The sequence below is a fragment of the Larimichthys crocea genome, chromosome XV, assembly GCF_000972845.2.
Source record: "Larimichthys crocea isolate SSNF chromosome XV, L_crocea_2.0, whole genome shotgun sequence".
In the NCBI taxonomy this organism is placed as follows: Eukaryota; Metazoa; Chordata; class Actinopteri; family Sciaenidae; genus Larimichthys; species Larimichthys crocea.
In genome coordinates this window covers 558,547-579,374 of record NC_040025.1, presented here as the reverse complement: position 1 = coordinate 579,374, position 20,828 = coordinate 558,547, and the positions used below count along the sequence as shown (strand labels likewise).

The following is a 20,828-nucleotide window of genomic DNA, read 5'->3' as shown; positions in this document are numbered from 1 at the left end:
ATCTGTCTTGCTTTTCACTCTCAGATGTAGTTATTTATAAAAAAAGAAAGCCAAACACTTCTTTACAGAGCAACAAACATGGTTGGTTACACTCCGAGTCCTCTGTGTATATCTATGTTAAACCCTTAATTATGCATGTGTATCTGTACTGTATGTGTATCTTGGAAGTAAATGTGTGTGTTTGCATGCAAATCTGTGTGTGTGTACAGAGCTTACGAGTCAAGTGTGTACACATTTACCGGTATCTACATACACATATGCTTGAGTGATGGATTGTTTATATTTGCATGCACACATCTCTTCCCTGTGTGCACGTGTCACATCTTGGTAGCTGTCAGTGTCAGCGATGGGCAGCCACACACACAGGATATGACAGCTGATTGGCAGACGGACCACCAACATTCGTCATGGCAACCATAGAGGACATTGTCACGCTGTCAGGGGCAGTTTATCCAGAATACTGCGTGATTAAGGTAAACTTTTAAAAAATTATCATGTGGACTCATGTGCACATAAGCCTACAACTGACTGATGAATAATTAAAAAAGGAAATATAAGTGTTTTATGTGTCAGATGCAAAGCACCCTGGGAACTGCGGTGCCTGTGACATCAAGCATCTGCTCTGCTGACGTGTCTTTGAGCAAGATAATGAATCCCTACCAGCTAATGACCCTCTGCCCTGGCAAAACGTTCATTTATTCTTTCTACCACATTGTGATTAAGACTGTCTCACTGCAGAGTAGAGACTGAAAACATGAATGATTTCTGCAATGATAGGTATCATTTCCCTCAGATTAACCTGTGAGTGATCCATTTAATCATTCGGTGCCTGCAGCTTTTGGGTCTCAACCCATTTTATGACAAATGGGTCCATAGCTGGTGGTTACAGTCTCTTTTTGTGAGTCTTGTGACATTTCTCTACTGTGCCTTTTCGTAGGTAATGTATAATTTCTTCTTAGGTGTGTAATGCAACGTGATTCCAAATCTCATCAAATTACATATTTGATCATTTTTTTATGATGTCAGGTGGTTGCAAATTTAAACTGTAGCGGCTGCAGTATATCTAAAAAGTGTTCAGAAGTTCCCATGATGAAGCATGATGAAGTACCAACAGCTTAGATTCACACTTTTAACATAAAAAAAAAAAACTGTGAATGGACCCTGGTAGAGAGCGGGGAGAGGTAGCCATTCATCCGCTATGCTTCTCTCTGGAGATACAGGCAAGAAGTTGGTGAATTAAAATGTCGTGAGTCAATATTCTCCCACTCTGTCACGACACTTCCACCTCATGTTATTCACACACATGTGTGGAGTGTAAGAGTATACACGGTGTATTAACTGAACAAATGAGAGTGGTGGGACCATTAAAAGAAGAAAGAAAGAAGAAAAACAGAATGTGTCTGAGTCATTCACCCTTTTCAATCAATTATTGATGCGTCATCGCCATATATGTGACTGTGAGCGTGTGCTAGGTTTTCTTTAAAGAACTGATTCCTTATTTTATGACGTAAGGTTGTATTATCACTCTTTAACAGAAATGCACACTCACACACACACACACACACACAGAACAAAAACAGTCACGCACACACAGACATTAGCTTATGAGTCACTCATTTTGCAGACTTAAAAGTGGTGTGTTAGAGAGAGATAATATGTTAAAGAAAGGGAGATCGGCATGTTTTCCTGTGATATGAAAACATCAGAACCCCAGAGAGAACCAGAAAGAGCCGTGGGGGCAGAGAAATTTCACTTCAGTCCATATACCCACGCAGTACGCTAAGTCTCTTTGAGTTACAGCGGTTGCCAGGTTTCCTGCTGTCAGAGTTTGTATGTTGGTCCAGTAAAATGTTTTGCTGTGATGTCAATCAATAATTATTTCATGAATTTTAGTTTCAAACTATAAAAACAGGTAGGTCAAAGTGACGACCCACTCTCTAATGCACCACATTTTGTCACCTATTACTGCAGAGAATCTGTCAAAGTCTAACGTTTAAATGTAGCAATGAAAAATGTACAATTCTGTGATGTTCCCAAGCCTGAGATATCAAAGAAACCATGAAATACATGGTATTGGTGCCGTCCCTGTGTAGGACTCAAAATGCATAATTTTTTTGATTGATCTGAAAAATTGGGTTAATTTATTATCAATAAATGTGGGAAAAATTACGCATTACATAATCAGTATATTCTTACTACAGCTTCTATGGCAACTCCAAAAACAATGACACAACATGAGCTGCTAAACGCAAACATCATGTTACAGAGGCCAGACCAAATGTTCATGGAGGCGTTTCTCTTTCCTGTTTTTCTGGGCTACAGCCTTGTAACAGGTGCCATGTATTCTGACTTTCTACTTTGAAGAAACACAGCATTTCCTCGAGTCAGCCATCACAGCTCAAGAACCAGTTGAAAGTCGACATATTTCTCAAACAAAAACCTTCATTCTGTCTCTGCTGCATTCGTCTAGGAATAACAAGCTCCATGTCACTTTAAGACACTATTACTCGAGTCAGCCATAACGACTAAAGAAGATCAAGTGTCTACTCTGCATATTGCTCAAAGAGAATCCTTCATTATGGCTCAGCAGAGGACTCACTACCAGTTATAGTATATATTTTATTCTTCTTTTCATTTGTGCCCTCAGGCTTCATCTTAGTAAAATACTGCTCATCTTGTTTTCCATCAATGAAAATTGGCAAAGCAGTTCACAATCTTCTCCATTACGCCTTCTTCAGTGGTTATGGCCTTATTTTGGTCTGTTGATCCCTGCAGAGATTTGCTGCTTCATTTTGTCTTTAATCTACTTCACTCCACCATCACGGCTCTAGGCCAGTGTAGGCTGCAGATTGCAATGTTCTTCATTTAGTTTTTCTGGGAGTCATTTTCCCATGTTAGTGGCAATGTTATGCAGGTGTATAATGCTGGAGATGGATGTTTTCTCTTTTTAGTCTAGTTACAGATGCATGCGATTGCATTCTTTTACATGTCAGATATGAACAAGTCATATTTTCCCAATCAGTAAATGTCATATCTTTTATGCTTTTATGTAATTTTTGAGTAAGGCCCTTCAATCTTAATGTTAGTGTTTCCTGTTTGGCTTCCATGCACATAGTGAAATGGTTTTCCCAGTTTGGTGTGGACGAACTTGACTGGCATGCACAGAGCCATGAACTCAACCACATCCAACACCTTTCGGATGAAGTGGAGCACCAACTGTCCGACCTTGACACCAAGCATCACTGTTGGACCTAACTAATGCACTTTTGGCTCAATGGGCACAGATCGGTGCAGTCAGAGGAATGGAGGTTCAACAACTGTATATGGGTATAATGTCTAGTTGTCCACATATTTGTGGTCATGTAACTCTACAGCTTTACTGAATGTATACTCCAGATGACATTTGGAAGTAGTAGTAGTATTTCAGGCTTTACTATAATATTCTTTTCAGGGGTCAACGCTGCAGAACTAATTAAGCATTCTGGTTCAACACTTACAGGTTAAAACCAACTGCATACACCATTTTGGATCTGCAGAAACTTTAATTTCAGTTGTGTGTTTTTTTGGCTGTAATTATCTTTCACACCTCCACTTCAAAAAAAAAAAAAGAAGTTGTCCGTTATGCCTCCCAGCAACTTCAGCTTCATGTTCTTTCACTCTACAACCCAGTGAGGGAATTCCCATCTTCTCCTTCACAGTGTTGTCCCTACACCTTTGGGTTTCAACTTGTTCAGAATCACACATTGTGTTTCTGTGGGAGTCTCTCTTTGTGTGTGTGAACGGTGCCGTTAATCAGCTGTGTAGCCCAGGGGAGGGAACAGCTCTCCTCACTGACCCATTTAAAGGCTACATGGTGGAGAGAGTAGTAAAAGTAGGACAGAACAGGAAAAATACAAAACTTAAAAGTACTGCCTCTACAGGCTAACACACAGACAACACACACCTATCTCTTCGATTCTCTCGAGATCTGCTGTTCCAGAGATTACCATATTGATCTGTCTCTCTGTGAGACACATTATGGGGTAGTAGTACTGTAGTCTCTATGTGAGATGTTGAGGCTCTCAGAGGGAGGCGCCACTTGATGGTCCCCAGGAGGGACATTCTGCCTCTCTTACCGCCTCCACTTCAAAATAACACCACTACCACTGACTGCAGGGGGGATAGTAACACACCCGATCATGGTGTAGACATACAGACAAATACGCAGACATACAACAAGAAAACCAAAAAAAGCTGTCATATTACAGCTTCCATCTAAAGTACTTCAGCAACACAATATATGTCAGTTAAAGTCAATATTATTGCTTGTGATGAAGGAGGATTTCATAGATAACTATCTACCTACAACTATTAATAGAGGATGTCCTCACCTGCACTCCTGAAAAATTTAGCAGGACACGTTTTGGAACAGTACGTTTCCTTGCAAACCCAGCCGTTCCTCTGTGGTTATATAGAGGAAACAAACTCACTGCCCTCTTTCTCATCCTCTTCTCCTGCCACAGTTGTATTTCTATATGAGTTTATCTGTTGCCGGAGTATGAACATTTACCTCTGACAAAGCAAGTCAGTATAGCACGTCTCAGGTAGTGCTTCAACACTCTCTCTTTGACGATGTTGACACTAACAGTTGGAGAATACAAGACCAGGCACAGATGACTTTTTGAAAAAAAGAAGTTATAGAAAGACAGAAAGTGAGGGAGATGAACAACAAGAAAGTAATGAGCAAGAGAAGAGGCAAATATAGGGAAACAGGATGTAGAGATGAGAGGACGAAAGAGGATGAGGGGAGACAGACTGAGGGGTGGAGGCAGACTGAAGAGGGAGGACAGAAGGATGAACAAGGGCACAAGAAGAAAGGGAAAGATGCAGGAGTAGGACAAGTGAGGGAGGGGAGGATGGAGGGTGATAGAGAGGAAATACTGTGAAGTGAAAACGAAGAGATGAGAGGCAGAAGGGTGAAATGAGTGCAGGAAGACATAGGACAGGGTGGAGAGGAGGTTGGGGTTAGAGAAAGAGAAGCAACATGAGGTGAGGTGGAAAACATCACAAAACAACACCATCATAAATAAAGATTCATGAGGGTGCATAAATGAAGCCACCTCAGAAACCCCCAGACAGCATCAGACTGGGAACACTTGATTTATGTCACAATGGAGCTTAAAGAATTCGTTTATATTCATGAAGTCTTTTCTGCACATCCAGTATTTTAAGAACGATAAAATAACAATAACCACTGTTACTAAGAGGTTTGGAGTTCACGTCACAGACAGTCTTCGGTCTCATCTTAAAATGACACTTGCACCTCCCGCCTGACTAAACCAAGTGGGACAAACCGAGCGCGCCACCTCGATATACGTCACCGTGTATTTAAAGAACCAACTGTGAGAAATGAAGTTAGCACACAATGCTGGGCACAGACGTCATTGCAAAAGGACAAAAAATAACACAGCACTGAGTACTCTAAGAGTTCTGAAATATGCATGGGAGGAAAAAAAGGGTTTGGTGTGGATACAAGAGTATATTCACCACATGTGGTTTGAGAGAGGTGAACTTCAACTTTAGATATTTGAATGACTTGAGACATTCAGGGCTCATGTGTAAGCACAGAAGTTTTAAGATTCTAATATTTAAGATGCATTCAAATATTTAAGGAGTTCCTAATTTGGGCATCAGATTGAATCAGTATAGTGTAATGTCAAGGATTGGTTAGAAACCTGTCAAATTTTAATTTTATAAATGCTAGTCTAAATTAAATTTAGCATTTCAAATACTAATCAAAGCTTTACCTGAGAGGAAGGACGGTCTCTTGCTTTATTTCTCAAAAGTGTGTTTAAAAAAATCCAGATATCTAATCATCAAATATTGCCGAAGATAAAAAACTAAAACGCATCCACCTCAGCGATGACAGCTTACAGTTAAAAGACATACTGTAAGACGACCAGATGGTTATTTCTTTCATGACTGCATCGTAATTTTGATGACTACTTTGATAAGCGACTGGCTGTGAAAAACAGCCAACACATACGGAAAAAGTTACGTCTTGCAGGTTTCTCAATGCATATTGTATGAATTCTTAAAAAAGTAAGAGAGTTAGGTGCACTGAATAAGTCAGGAGCTCTAAAAGAGAGAGAGAGAGAGAGAGAGAGAGAGAGAGAGAGAGAGAGCAGTGTAAATGGAAGCAGCTGAAATGAACAAGATTTAGTTTCATGCAAAGACACGAGAACAAAAGACGACTAAAAGAAGACAATTTGTGAAAAAGAGAGAAGAGAAAATACAAATAAAATTTAAAGAAATTGAATACAGAGAGGAGTACGAGAACAGGAGAAAGAGATTAGGTTATATTTACACTCAAAGCAGGGCAGTGATCAGAAAGTTGCCAGTTTGAATCCCACTTGGGAAAATCTTGGTTGGAGAGAGCGGATAAAAAAGTAGGCAGAGGATGAGATGAAAGGAAGAAAGGAACAGATGGAGAGGAGGCGGGTGGACAGAGGAAGGGAGAGAAGGAGTAGAGGAGGAGAAGGAGAGGATGGTGAGATGTTGTATTATTAATTGTAGTGAGATGTCCTGAAGTGCAGGAGCGAACTGTTCGTCCATTAGGAGCTCTGTTGTCACCGCTCTCCTCTATTTCTGTTCTGATTTCTTTCTAAATACAGAAGCATGACTCACTCCTCATCTCCTACCTTTTGACTCCTCTCTCCTTGTCACCTCTCCTCTTTGGTCTCAAAAGTTTTGTACTTTTTTAGAGCATGACAGTAGTTTAAGACTTACTTTATTCTTAGATTCTTGGACCACAGAAACAGAAATATAGCTGTTACACATTTTAAACACTCCGGTATAATCAATTTCCCTTGAGAGACTCATGAATATTCATTAGTTAGGTAGTCATTTACTATTGATTAGTGGTTTGATCATTTTTTTCATATTCACATCTCTTTGATTTGAACAGTAACACTCATCAACACATCAACACATCTTTGGGGAAAATGACTAAATTGGGAACCTGATTTGATTCACATCCAATCAACAGACAGAGACAGGCAGTGAACAGAAGAAGAAGACAACTGGCACAAATAGATGAAAGAGCAGTGCAGTGTTTGTGGATACAGTATGTGTGTGTGTGTGTGTGTGTGTGTGTGTGTGTGTGTGTGTGTGTGTGTGTGTGTGTGTGTGTGTGTGTGTGTGTGTGTGTGTGTGTGTGGGAATGAGGGGGTGGGCGGAGGTCTTGCAGCACAATGTGACATCTGCTCCTTTCTTTCTGTCTGTACTATTTTAAGAAGCTGACCAGCACAGCTGAACAGATTGTGTGTGTGTGGACCAGTATGCAAACATTTTATTTAGGATCTTTGTTCTTTTTTTTTTCAGATTATACTGAAAGTGCAAACATTTGTCTAGAGGGAATACATATAATGTACACATATTTACTGAATTTATATTCTAGCCAACATTTGGGAGTAGTAGTAGTATTTCAGACTTAATATTGTTCTGTACAATATTGTTTTCATATGTCGATGCTGCAGGACTCTCTTCACTCACTTTCTTATTATAAACTAATAAAAATAGATTATGTCATAATAATGTGAAAATATCCTGTTATAATTAGAAAAGCCTCTTGTTATAACCTTTACACAATATAATAAGTGATGCTGGTTGTTTTTTATTTTTCTGCGATGGCAGCAGTCTGCTGTATGAATGTTTTCATCAGAGGGTCAGACACAGTTTAAGCTTGTGTGGACCTCTAAAATGTCTCCTGTTGAACCTGAGGTCCACTGTTGGATAGCTACATAAATGTGTGCGCACACACACAGGTTGATAAATTGACTAGAGAGCCACAGAGAAGTGGACTATTAGGACTTGGACATCACAAGCTTGTGATGACGACAGCTAGAATCTATTTAGTTACACTGTGTGTGTCTGTGTATATACTTGTGCAGTAGTTTATAACATTTATTAATTTGGTGTTGACTAAATGCCTAAACTTTATGGAACATTATGCAGCTTCTGTCTTTTATTAAACATTTTCTTCTTGCTGTTTCATCTTCGCTCCATTACTTTGTTTCTCTCTGCGTGTTCTGCCCTCAGCTCAGCATGAGAAACAATAGGTGAACATAACAGACAGTCACGAGACGAAGAAAAAGAAAGGTAAAAGGACAGAAAAGGAAAGATTAGAATGACAAAGACTTACTCTACTCCATTTGCCCTAATGACCCACACCATGCTGACAGCAACCTTTGTAATGACCAATCAGCATGGTGGGAATATATCACACATATGCACGCACCTAATTAAAAACATACACACAAAGAAACTCATTAAATTACCCATATTAACCTTTTGGCCACTGTGGCATTTTCATGAAGCAGAGCAATGTGTCTCACTGTGTGAGTCTGAGTGAGGATTGACATCACAATAATGGTTCCTATAGCAGCAAACAATGAGACTTAATTCAGATCATAACTACGTGAGCAAACCCTGGAAGCTGCTTTAGATTTAACACCTGCAGTTACAATAATAGAAGTCCGAGAGTTCTGAGGGCAGCACTTGCTACAGGGTAGTAGTATTTGTTTACACTGCAGCCTCATGTTGTTTTATCAAAGAAGTCAGTCAGTGTGATTTTGTGGTGCACACACGGTGTGAGTAGTTTTCCACGCAGCAGCCGGGCGTAAACGGAGTTGGTAACAAATACATTATTGTGACTGCTTCCCAATAAAAGCCTCCTAGTTGTTAGCTAGATGAGTACTTTTAATGTGAAGGAGCAGCAAAAGAAAATGTTTGGTAGTCGAGATACACATGTAAAAGTACCATAAGTTAAAGGGAAATTCCAACAGTTTTCAACCTTTATAAATCCAACCAAAACCTCTGTCACTAACGGCCTTTTTGTAAAGTAAAACATCATTGCACTTCATGATGCCTGATTTTGACTTTGTTCTCTACAAAGGTTAGACAGTCTCATGTGAGGAGGAGGAGGAGGAGAAGGAGGAGGTGTTTCTGTCTGGTATTCTGGTCCTTTGAAGGACACATATTCATGAGCTCTGTCCTTTCCAGGATCCAGTCTCTTAATTATAACAGAGCTCATCTGTATTACTCATATAATGCAAACACTCACAGAAAATCAACAACAACAAAACATGTAAACGCACCTCATGTGCAGACACACACACACACACACACACACATTTAGACACATCTGCAGGTGGACTGGGTGCAGTAATTCTAATAATTGTTCTGACAGCAGTGATGACAGCTATGAACACCCGAATGACAGACTGGGCAGAGAAATGAACTCATTCACTCAATTACTAACACCTACAGTGTGGTTGTAGTGTGTGCGTGTGTGTGTGTGTGTCATGGTGTGTCATCATTCAGACCTCCGTGAGGAGGCTGTGTTATTCTGTTTATGATTTCATGTTGAATTCTGAGTTCAGACTGTTAATAAAATATGCACAATTTACACCGCAGCTTCTCACACAAGCTCCATTTGATTTATTCAAACAAATGTCTTTTTTTTCTCTTTCTGTAAAGATGGAAACACAAAGAGTGAACAGCAAAAACCGCACAGGTAGAAAGAATGAGGGAAAGGGAAGAATGAGCAAACTAAAGGAGGATAAGAAAAGGAAAGAAGGGATGAAGGAAACAAGTTAGAAACTGGAGAGGACATACGGAACAAACCTAGTTACATCGTTTTTATTCCAAGAGACACTGCCTCCCATTTACATATTTCATCTCTTATCTTCATTTTTTATTTAAAAAAAAACTTAAATGATAAATAATTGATAAATGAAGTGAGCGCTACCCTCCATGTTTCTCTATCACAGAGTGTTCCTGTCTCCCTCAAACACTAACTCTCATCTGCACCGCCTTGTCAGACACATTCATTTTTCAGGTTGTATTCTGTCACAGTGGGGGAGAGAGCAGCGACATGTTCAAAACCATTAGTGAAAGTAGACAACTCTTCCCAGTGACAACAGGATTATGGATTTAGTGCATATTGAACTTATTGGGTCAAAATGCCATTTATTGAGTTGATGTGGGACTTAATGAAGGTTTGATATCGATAAAAATGCATCCATCCATCCAATCAAAGCTTTTAGGACTCAGATGAACAAATTTAACTTAAATCCAGTCATCAGTCAAACCTCCTTAGCAATAATTTCTGTGATTGTCTCCTTTGTCATCATCTTTGCATTCTCTGTTTTAATTAACATGCTAACATTTTACAGAGTGCTTAATTACATCAGAGTTAATGGGAATGCCATTAGTTTTGCAGGTAATTAAAGTGATGGATACTTTTAACTTTTCAACTGATGATGGCACTAAATGACAAGTGGTAAATCAGAGGGCCATCAAAGTTATTCCAATTCATCCTGAGGGGAACATGAATATTTGTAATTTCACAGCAATGCATCCAATCATCGTCAATTCTTTGTCATCATCTTTGCTTCATCCATTTACTTGACTCACCTTTCCCCCCCATCTTTTCCATCTACTGTTCTACTTACTGTGTGTGTGTGTGTGTGTGTGTGTGTGTGTGTGTGTGTGTCAGTGCCCGATTTCCCTCTGGACAGAAGGCTGCATGTGATTCAGCTCTACATGTCTGGTTTCAGCCTCTATCCAGGTCTCTTTCCATCTGTTTCCCTCTCTTCTTTGCTCTTCATCTCACTTTAAATCTGTATTTTGATTAATCTGTGCTTGTCTGAATGTCTCATAATTCATCTTTATTTCATTGAGAGGTCCTATTCAATACTTTCGAAGACTTTTTCTCTCTTAATTGTCTACGTTTTTTTTGTCTTCTCCTCTCTTTGGCACTCTATTCCCAATCCTTTTACTCCTACATAATCTTATTATCTAGTCTCAATCTAGGCCTAACCACCTTTTTTCAGGCTTGACTAAAACTCAAACATTAGTAGTAATTAACAACTACACTGTGTCATCATCATCTTTTCTCTAATTTACTGAAATAAATTTATCTGGTCGTCATTATAATCCTAAATAAATGTCTTTCTCCCTCTTCTTTCTGTCCATTTTCTCTTCCGCTTTCATTCACTTCTTCTGGAGAGCCTCAAGCCTTAACCCACATTACACACACGCACACACACACACACACACACACACACACACACACATGCATACACACTCTTTACACAACATGTCTTCTTTGATCTGCATGTGTGTGACAGTTTTAATGGTGTTCATTTCTCGCGGTCCAAATAACATATTGACTCCAAGCTGTGTGTGTATATTTTCTACTATCCTGCACATTAGTAGCAGTTATATATAACCCTCTATTCTCCCTCTCTCTCTCTTGATCTATCTAAAGGCATTGAAAGTACAGTATAGTACAGTACAGTGAACAACTGTATTCCCCAAAGACCCAGAAGGCATCCTGCTGCCTCAAAGTAAATAAAAAAGTCAGTCATTCTCAATCTGACTGACTGACTTACACACATCCTTGCTTCTTTATGTCTTTTCTTTCATCTGGCTCTTTCCTGGATTCTTCTTCCTTCTTTGCTGCTTTTTCACACAACAGTATTTTCTTTCATCTTTCTTTTCCTCACTCACCCTCCTTCTTTTTTCCTTACTAATGTATATTTTCCTTATGTAAAGTAGGTCCTTCCTTTTTTGTATTTCTCTTTATATATCCTAGACTTTCTCCTGTACCTGTACTACTTCCTTCTTTAAGACATCCCCTCTTTCTTCTTTACATACTTATCTCCACAGTTCCTTGATTGTCCCGAATTCCCTCTCTAACTTCCTTACTTCCTGCCTCCTATTTGATTTCCTTTCTTTCCTTTTCTATTGCTTGCTCTTCCTCCTTTTCACCTCTAAGCCTGTGTCTGGATCGATGAGGGGGAGGTGAGAGAGCAGTCGGCCTTTTCATTGTGTCATGAGCAGAATCATTTTGGAGGAAAGAAAGACAGCATAACCGAAAACGATGTCTGTTTTTTGTGATTCCTCTACTCTTTTCATTCACTCTCATTCTTTGCTTTTTTGCCCCTGTCTGGTCGACGTTCTTTATTTGTCTATCTCTCTTCTTTCTGTCTGTTGCATTTTCTCAGCCTTCCACTCTCTCTCATGCTTTCCTCCCCTCTTCTATCTCCATCTAAGTTTCACCTTCATCCTTCATTCTTGCTCTTTCATCAACCTCATCTTGTGAACTGAGTATCCTTGAAAAAGTAAAGCTTGTGCGGACTCTTTGTTAAAACACAGCTTCACTCATTTAACAGCAAATGGACTGTTGGAGGCCATGTTACATTGTGACACAGTGACTCTGTGAATGTCTTTTGGAACAATAAGAAGTAGGGACCTTGTGGACATGATAACACTGATAAAACAGACAGTTTGTCTATCTTAAAGGATCAGAGTGCAAGATTTAATTGCATCAAGTCTGGTGATTGCAGCCATCTCACCTCGACAAAACATTGTTGTTGCTTTGGCTGTTTTGGCCGCTGCCTGTCTGAATGTTCTGCAGGTTTATGAACCAATAGCTAAATGCCCTTCATAGTTATCAGCCATGAGTTAGCATATTGTTTTCTCAGCAGCTGAACTGAGCTTCTGTATGGTCACCTTAGATTAAACCATGGATGAATGCAACACAAACTGCTGTGTTGTTACAATATAAACCAAGTATTTCTTTTGAATTTATGCTCCAATTAGTCGGATTACTAATCTATTTTATGGAAAAGTGTGTCAAATACATCCCACTGCTCAAGGTGATGGCAGACGAGAGAGGAGTCAGTGGTTTTGTATTTCCTTCTGGTCACTCCAGACATGCTGTATAAATGATTTACAGCTATCAGCTGTGTTGTGCATGTTTATACTTGTGAGAAGTACCTGAAACTGGATCATATTTCATGGAGATGAAATGATGGTTTATGTTTTGTTTTGTTTTCCCTCTGACATCCTCCACCCTCTCGTTCTGAACTTTCTGTGATTTATAGAGTTTTCTGATGGACAGCAAATTGCTGTGAACTATAGCTGCTGTTAGCTCAGTTTCTGAGACTGTGAGCTCAGAGCACCAGGGGAGTGTTAGTGTTTGTACAACAGGCATTTTGGACAACCAGGAGGAGGAGGTTTTTTTAGGCTTTTCATTGTGAGCGGAGCTGCTGTCGTGCCAGAACTGCAACTGGGCAAGCGGTCAATGTAATTGGGCTGAGCAGCCTATGCAGATATGGCAGAGAATAAGCAACCCAGGAGGATGATGGCAGAAGAAGCTAAGAGAAAAGGAGAGTGACCAACCAAGAGGCTGCCAGTGACTTTTAGTCGTTGGCGAGAACTTCATCAAATAAATGGCTATAAGACAGATGCTGAGCTTGGCTACTTGCTGTCGTACTAATAAGTAAAATTATCTGGCTGCTACAGTATGTCTTATGTTGTTGCACTTGCTTGACGTTTTGATGTTAGCAAAGGTGTCGACAGGTGTCGGTTTTGATCATAAGTAATATAATCATAACAAATGCAGGTGTACTGTCCATATTTATGACGGTGGTATCACATACTAGGGCACTAAATTGCAAAAATACCATTTTTTTTTCTATTTCTATGAAATTAAGTTGTGTTAGCTTTCTTGTTAAATTAATTCAGTTTTAATCAAATTACCAAATGAATGGAAAGTACAGAGTTGTAAGGTACATGTACAGAAAACGTAAAGTTAGCAAAGACAGACAGACAGAAACAAAGAGTCTGAGCAAAAAAGTGAAACTCTGAAAAGAGGTATAAGCCTTTAAACAATGATGATGATGATAAAAGAATATAAATGAAGTAAAGATAGTGAATTCCTCAGAGGAAAGAGACAGATGAGAGGTTCAGGTCTAACTGCATCCACACAGTGAGGAGGAAGTAGTCCAACAGTGGAATGAATAGCATTTTCTATTTGTGCTGAATGGTATTGATTGTCTGGGAAGAGATGATCCTGAATGTGTGTGTGTGTGTGTGTGTGTGTGTGTGTGTGTGTGTGTGAGTATAGTTGGTTCTTAAATATATGTTATGAAACACGTTTTGCTTATATCATACATGCATGTATCTGTGTGTGGACTGTAATGCATATCTGTGTAACACTGCTCTTACCTCCACCAGATGTGGTGTGGGGTTGAAGCCACAGAGGTTACACACTTGACTGTGACACTGCGTACAGGTGTTGTAGTTGGGCGGGTCTGAGCTTCCGATGTTCAGCTCCGTTTTACAAAGAGGACAGTTCACTTTAGGTTTAACAGGCTCCGGAGCAGGCACAGGAGCAGCCATGGGCTCCTGCTTTTGCGGCGCTTTCTGCAGATGAGCAGGAGTTTGCTGATGTTGTCCTTGCAGTCCTTTTTGATGATGTGCAGGCGACTGCTGCTGTGGCATTCCTTGTTGATGGGGCATAGTCTGCTGCTTTTGAGATGGCGCATGCGGCCCACCCATTTGGGGACCACCCATTTGGCTCGGTGGATAAGGTCCACCCATTTGGCTTGGCGCATGAGGACCTCCCATTTGGCTCGGCGCATGAGGACCCCCCATTTGGGTCGGCGCATGAGGACCCCCCATTTTGCTCGGCGCATGGGGACCCCCCATTTGGCTCGTTGCATGAGGGCCACCCATCTGGCTCGGTGCATGAGGGCCACCCATCTGGCTCGGTGCATGAGGGCCACCCATTTGAGTTGGAGCATGAGGGCCACCCATTTGAGTTGGAGCGTGAGGGCCACCCATACCAAATGATTTGGTGCCCGGGGCCCCTTGTTGTTGCTGCCTGTTGTCAGGAGTTGCATTACTGAACACCACTTTACCTCGTGCAGGGCTTGGCTGGGTGGAGGCAGTGGGTAGAGGGTCAACATTTATTAGGGTACTAGCCTGATTCAGTAGCGATGCCCCGAAGCCAAACAGTTTGGTCAGGCCGTCCTGGGCAGGAGGAGGGGCCTGACTCTGAGGTCTGTGAGCTGGGGAGGAACCGGCACTCCTGGTCTGGTCATTGTGCCGTGCCATAGACTGGTGCATTGGAGAACCACGACCCAAATCGGGCTGGGAGGGAGCCTTGGTCAAGCCAGGAAGGGGCACAGCACCAGGATGGGGAATCCGTGGAACCCCAACCGGATTAGGTCCTCCTGTAGGACCTCCGACAGTTCCTGGAGCTCCGGGACCTCTCTGGGAATACTGGTCAGACCTCATGCCCTGCTGAAAGGGCCCTGTTTGAGTCTGGGGTCCGCCAGGGCCTGGGTGTCTCTGCAAGCCTGGGGAGGTATGAGGCTGAGTCTGGGTCCCTGGCAGGGATGCAGGGTAGGACTGGGGCTGAGACTGGGGATACTGCTGAGACTGGGAGTAGGGTTGAGTCTGGCTGTAGGGTTGAGACTGGCTGTAGGGTTGAGACTGACTGTAGGGTTGAGACTGGCTGTAGGGTTGAGACTGACTGTAGGGTTGAGACTGGTTGTAGGGTTGAGACTGGCTGTAGGGTTGAGACTGGCTGTAGGGTTGAGACTGGGGCTGTTGCTGCTGCTGCTGCTGCTGCTGCTGCCGTTGTGCCTGCTGCTGCTGCTGCCGCTGGGTGGGCTGACTCTGTGCCAAAGATTTGGGCTGTGCTGCTGCCGGCTGTGTTGGCTGAGGTGCGGGCTGCTGAGGCTGGACGATGGGTTTGGCTTGGTGAGACGGAGAGTGAATCTGCTGTTGGCTCTTAGAGCGAGGCGTGGTCATATCAATGCCAAGAGCTCTCTGCATCTGACAATTCAGACACAGCCACTCCTGGACCTGCAGACAGAAAACAGACAGGTTTGGTGTTATTTTAACCTCCTCAAATCCAGTTTCCTTTTTGGACCAATGATTTTGTCTGTTTCGCAATATCACACACAGATTCTTTGTCAGTTTCTTTTGACTCTTCATTGAAGTTAGATATTTCTACTGAGCAAGAAACGGCTTTCATGACTGTACTAATCCATCAAATGCAACAGCCTGCCATACTTGATATCTGTGGGATCTCTGCTAGAATTTGATATCAGGTTATGTGGGTTCAAACAATGCCTGGAAGCACAACATGTGTCATACTGACTGGGTTAGTGACTCTGAAGAGGTTAAGGCTGTTGTAAGTTTGCTTTAGCTGAAAAAAAAAGTCTTAACACTGAAACCAGGTCAATAAAAGCAAATGAAAAGAAAAAGATAAATAATAAATGTATTTCTATAAATATAAAGGACAGTGTAGATATAAAACATCACTATGAATCATTAATTTTTCCTTTCAAAGCAGGTTGCTATTGATTACTTTAAATATCATTGCTGACTCAGACAGGACGCACCAGTGTCTCTATTCATCTAGACCACATGGACACTGAATTCATTCAGCCAACTTCAAAGCTGCATATGACAGAGAGAGTGCATTTGGATGGCTACACAGAGAATATAGTCCCATCTTTCTTCCCGTTGAAAACAGAAGTGCAGAGAGAATAGTTGTAATCAACCAGAAATAGAAGGAGAGCGAGGTAAATCAACCACAAATTGACTGCAGCGCTGAGTGATTGCTGAGCCGAAACCGCAACCTGAGTGAAAAGCATTACATCTCTCACAGACACTCACACACATAAATCCACACGGGGTACACAGGTATGCACACACATAGAAATCAAGCGTAGGCACAATCGAAAACACAAACAGATTAAATAAGAGACACACACACACAGTCAGATGAAATGAATATGAAACACCCCTCAGCATCCAAGATTAAAAAACAACACATCACCCCTCCTCCTCCTCCTCCTCTTGTCCTGTCTTCCTCCTTCCTCCTCTTCTTCCTTCAGATGAGAACTGATACTCCCTTGTGTCCGGACCTTGCTTGGTTCTATAATTTCTCCCGACTGCGAAAAACACACAGCTCCTCTCTGAACTGTGTCAACCTGCTCTCGTCCTGTATGTCCTACTGTAGCTTTGCATCCACCACAGCGACTACAGCTGCCATAAATAGTGCTATTTTAGCTCCTCTGCAACCAGAGCAAAGCTAGTAAATCTCTGCACGTTCCAAGCGTTTCTCCCATCCCCTTTCCTTCCCATAATGCAATGCGCAAACGTACTGTATCACCCCACCCGCTCTCCTCTGAACACCCCCCACCCCCCCCCTGATTTTTTTTTTTTTTTGCGAGATGCTACAGGACAAGGTGGCTCCTTGAATTTGAAGATGTGGAAGCAGGGAGAGGAAAGGAGAAAAACTGCCTGCATCAGTCACGTACCCTAACTAAGCAGTTCCTCCCACTGTGCTGTCCCAGCCTGCTTTGCTGTCTGGTATTTTCTAGCTTGACAGCATCACTGATCCCATGTTCTGTTAACTCAGCGGCTACAGCCACTGCTACAGCCTGACATCCTCCTTTCCTCCTTAACATATTCTCTTTGTAGCTGTCTTTCCTCTCCTTTCTTTTTCTCCTTATCCCCTCTCTCTCTTTTTTTTCTCCCCTACATTTTCCCAGTTTTCCTGTTTTCTGCCTTGGTTCCCCATTTTTCTGTTCTCTCTCTGATCAGGCTGAAAATGTAGGTCTTGCTCCTTGAATAGCTAAAGCGGAAGGAGATTTGAAAGTATAATTTGGCTGTGCAGGCTCCTCCCACGTTGTGCTGCCATAATTACATCTGATGAAGATGGCGAGAGGGAGATGAAGAGAAGCAGATAGGGAGAAAGAGGAGGGAGGGGGCTGATTTTAATGAGTCCCTGTCTATCTCGCTGCTTTATAAGCAACATCACAAGAGACACTCAAAGGAATGAGGGATAGAGCGAGGGATGGAGGGATGGAAAAGAGCACGGAGGAGAGGGAGAGGGAGCGAACGGTGGAGGGAGAGGAGTCAGCAGTTTTTTAATCCAGGCAGCTCCTCAGCTCTCATCATGTCAAGCTTAATCAACAGCACAGCAGCGCAGAATATCCACTTCTGCTTTTCGGTGGTTAAACCCAGTGCATCCTTTACACACCTGAATCCTGCTGCCAACAGGTGAGGAAAAATCACGTTGCTAAGGGTTTGTTTTAGTTCATCAAGTTATAAAACAAAGCGTTTTAAGCAACAAAGTTTTGTGGTACCTGTCATTAATGTTTGAGCCCCAGTTTATTGGAAGCAAATTATTTGTGTCACTCACAGCATTGCAACTTGCCTTTCCAATATTAGTTATTACGTCATAAGCAGATTTCATAGTTCCAATAAAAAGTTTTACATTGGAGTGCTAGCAGAACACATAATTTAAAACCTAGACAAATTAAACCAATTATCTGCATGGCTGGATACAGCTAGTGCATGTATTATTTTTTGGTAATTTGGCTAAACTGACCCTAAACTATAAACCATAAAACTATAGACCTGTGTGTCTTATGTGCCTGTAAAACTGCACTTGATGTTTGCATCCAATTTGCCTCACACCATTTGTTCTCTACTAAATGTGCAGCTTGCAGCATAAGCCAAGGTACGTTTACTCTCTGTGGGGACTTGGAAGAACATTGGATTATATACATGATCAGAGGAAACAAATAGTATTAAGAACATAAAGTAAGGGCAGAACAAATGGATACTGGGTTTAGTTTACGTAATTGTGGAGGTCATCTGACGCAGCACTCCATCAGTTTCCTTCTGGGTAAAATATGCCTTAGTTGGGCCGGGGGTGTGTTTTGGGTCATTGTTTAAAAACAAAAAAAACTGATGGGGAGGCATATTGTTGCAAAATATTATGGTAGCCATGCTGCCCTTGAATATTGCTATGGTGACCTTGAATTTTTAATAAATCATCAACAACTTTACCAAAAAAGCACCCCTACATCATCACACCTCCTCTTCCATGTTTCGAGGTTGGGAACCACACATGCAGATACCATCTGTTCACCTGTGTCTCACAAAGACATGGTGGCTGGAACCAGAAATCTCAAATTTGGATTCATCTGACCAAAGTACAGATTTCCACTAGTCTACTGTTGGCCTAAGCAAGTATCTTCTTCTTATTGGTCTCCCTCAGTAGTGGTTTATCAGCAGTAATCTAACTGTGAAGGCCTGGTTCACACAGTCCCCTCTAAACGATTGCTGTTGAGATGTGTCTGCTAATTGTATTCTGAGTATCTAGTTTTTGAAGAATCTAAAATATGAAACATATTTTACTTTGTTTACACTTTTTTTTTTTTTACCACATAATAACGTATGTGTTATTTCATATGCATGTGTAACAGTAGGCTTTAAACCAGCTAACATTTTCAGCAGTATAACCTCTTAATGGAGTGCAACAGGAAGTGTTGTTAGTGCAATGACATAATACAATCACTTGAAATATTATGGGGACTCACACAGCGCTACAGCACAAAACCAAAGTTAGATCAAGGGTCCCTTCTCACTCAACCTTTTACCAAGAAGTCCCACTGAGATTAAAAGTGCCTTTTTCAAGAGAAGGTTGGCCAGGAAGCAGCATGTAGCTACTGAAAACGTAACAACTGCAGGTTAATGTAATAACTAACCCAGGAGGACAGCGCTACAAGTGAGTGGGTGGGGGATGAAAGACATCTCAGCTGTAAAGGTTAAGAACACTTGCTCTAAAACCCCCAAATCAAAGCAGTCGATATTCAGCCTCTGTACATGTCTTTAACATTAAAATGTGCCTTTAGTCTCGATGTCAACAAGAATGTCTCTTTCACAGCAGACATTTTGAATTGATACTAGTCACGGTAGGAAAAGCAAGGTGTTTCTAATAACATTAACAATGGCTCTGTTCTGTTCAAGTGCCCCAGTAAGTCATGACAGTGTGACACCTCTACATTGTTAATATATACTTGAGCCATTATGTAATAGAAAATTGCAATATATACAAGACTGCACATTTATAGACAAGCTTGTAGCCTGAGACAAAATGCAGACAGACAACATCCGACCTTCATCTGAAGGTTTTTGACCCTCCAAAAACTGCCTCAGGCCCACAACAGAGCTCTGACAGAGACTGATAAACCTGTCACAGGGCAGTTTTGACAGGTGTCTTATGTACCTTAAAGCATTAGCGCACAGGTGTCACCTCAAGTTATAGCCCATTTACGACTATGTGTGTATGGTTCACAAACCAGTCAGTTGGTGTGTAGGTCAGGATCAGGCAATTTTCAGGCCTGTGGAAGTTATTACAAGAACAAATGGCTGCAAATATCGTTTCTGAAAGGAGGAAAATGAGCCCTGACAATCTTCAGTGGTGCTGACGCTGCACTCTCCAGCAGCAGGAAAGAAATGCCCCATTTTCATTTGTTAAAAAAGGGTTGGTAATTTTCCTGAAAAACAAATTTGTGAAGAAGCAAAATTGACCCTATTTCTCCCTGTTTTTGTATACTTGTATTTAAAGCTTTATGAAGTTTTATGCATACAACATGTACTATTACAGAACTGAAACTGCTGAATTTAATAACATCCATCAAAACAAAGGGCAGTGTACAGTATAAAACAATTCTCTGAAATGACAAGTCTGAATTGTAATGTACTGTCTCTTGTTCCCAGACTTCATATCCACATTAACCATATTTGAGGTTTATATTTGGATGTGTATTTTGGCATCGCTGTATGTGTCAGACTTCTCCGCTAAAATGGGCTTTTCATATATATAAATATATTTTTCCTTTTTGTCACTGCCTTCCAAAACTACCCACATTTCCGTTAGAAATATGATGAATTTGAGCATTTTCTGATCTCAGCTCACATTGGCTTTTCTGCTAAAGTTTCCTTATTGTCTAACTTCACATTGGCTTTTCTGCTAAAGTTTCCTTATTGTCTAACTTACAATACTTATATTCTGATATTTACCCTACGGGTCTGTTTTTTCTCCCTTTGTTTTCTTCCTTTTTCTATGTATAATTAGACTATATATAATAAACTATAGACAGTAAATTTAAAAACCC

At 41.2% G+C, this 20,828-nt stretch overlaps 1 protein-coding gene across 4 annotated transcripts in view; it reads right to left on the bottom strand.

The window, feature by feature from the left end:
* The window catches only part of bsna (bassoon presynaptic cytomatrix protein a), a 150,664-nt gene that overhangs the window by 63,801 nt on the left and 66,035 nt on the right, over positions 1-20,828 (bottom strand). For 2 of the 4 annotated variants that reach the window (XM_027288988.1, XM_027288991.1), the window contains exon 3: positions 14,062-15,708. In XM_027288988.1, the coding sequence (XP_027144789.1) occupies positions 14,062-15,708 (1,647 nt within the window). Of the gene's footprint in view, positions 1-14,061; positions 15,710-16,690; positions 17,027-20,828 lie in introns of those variants that run through there. The other 2 variants (XM_027288989.1, XM_027288990.1) reach the window with 2 other exon arrangements.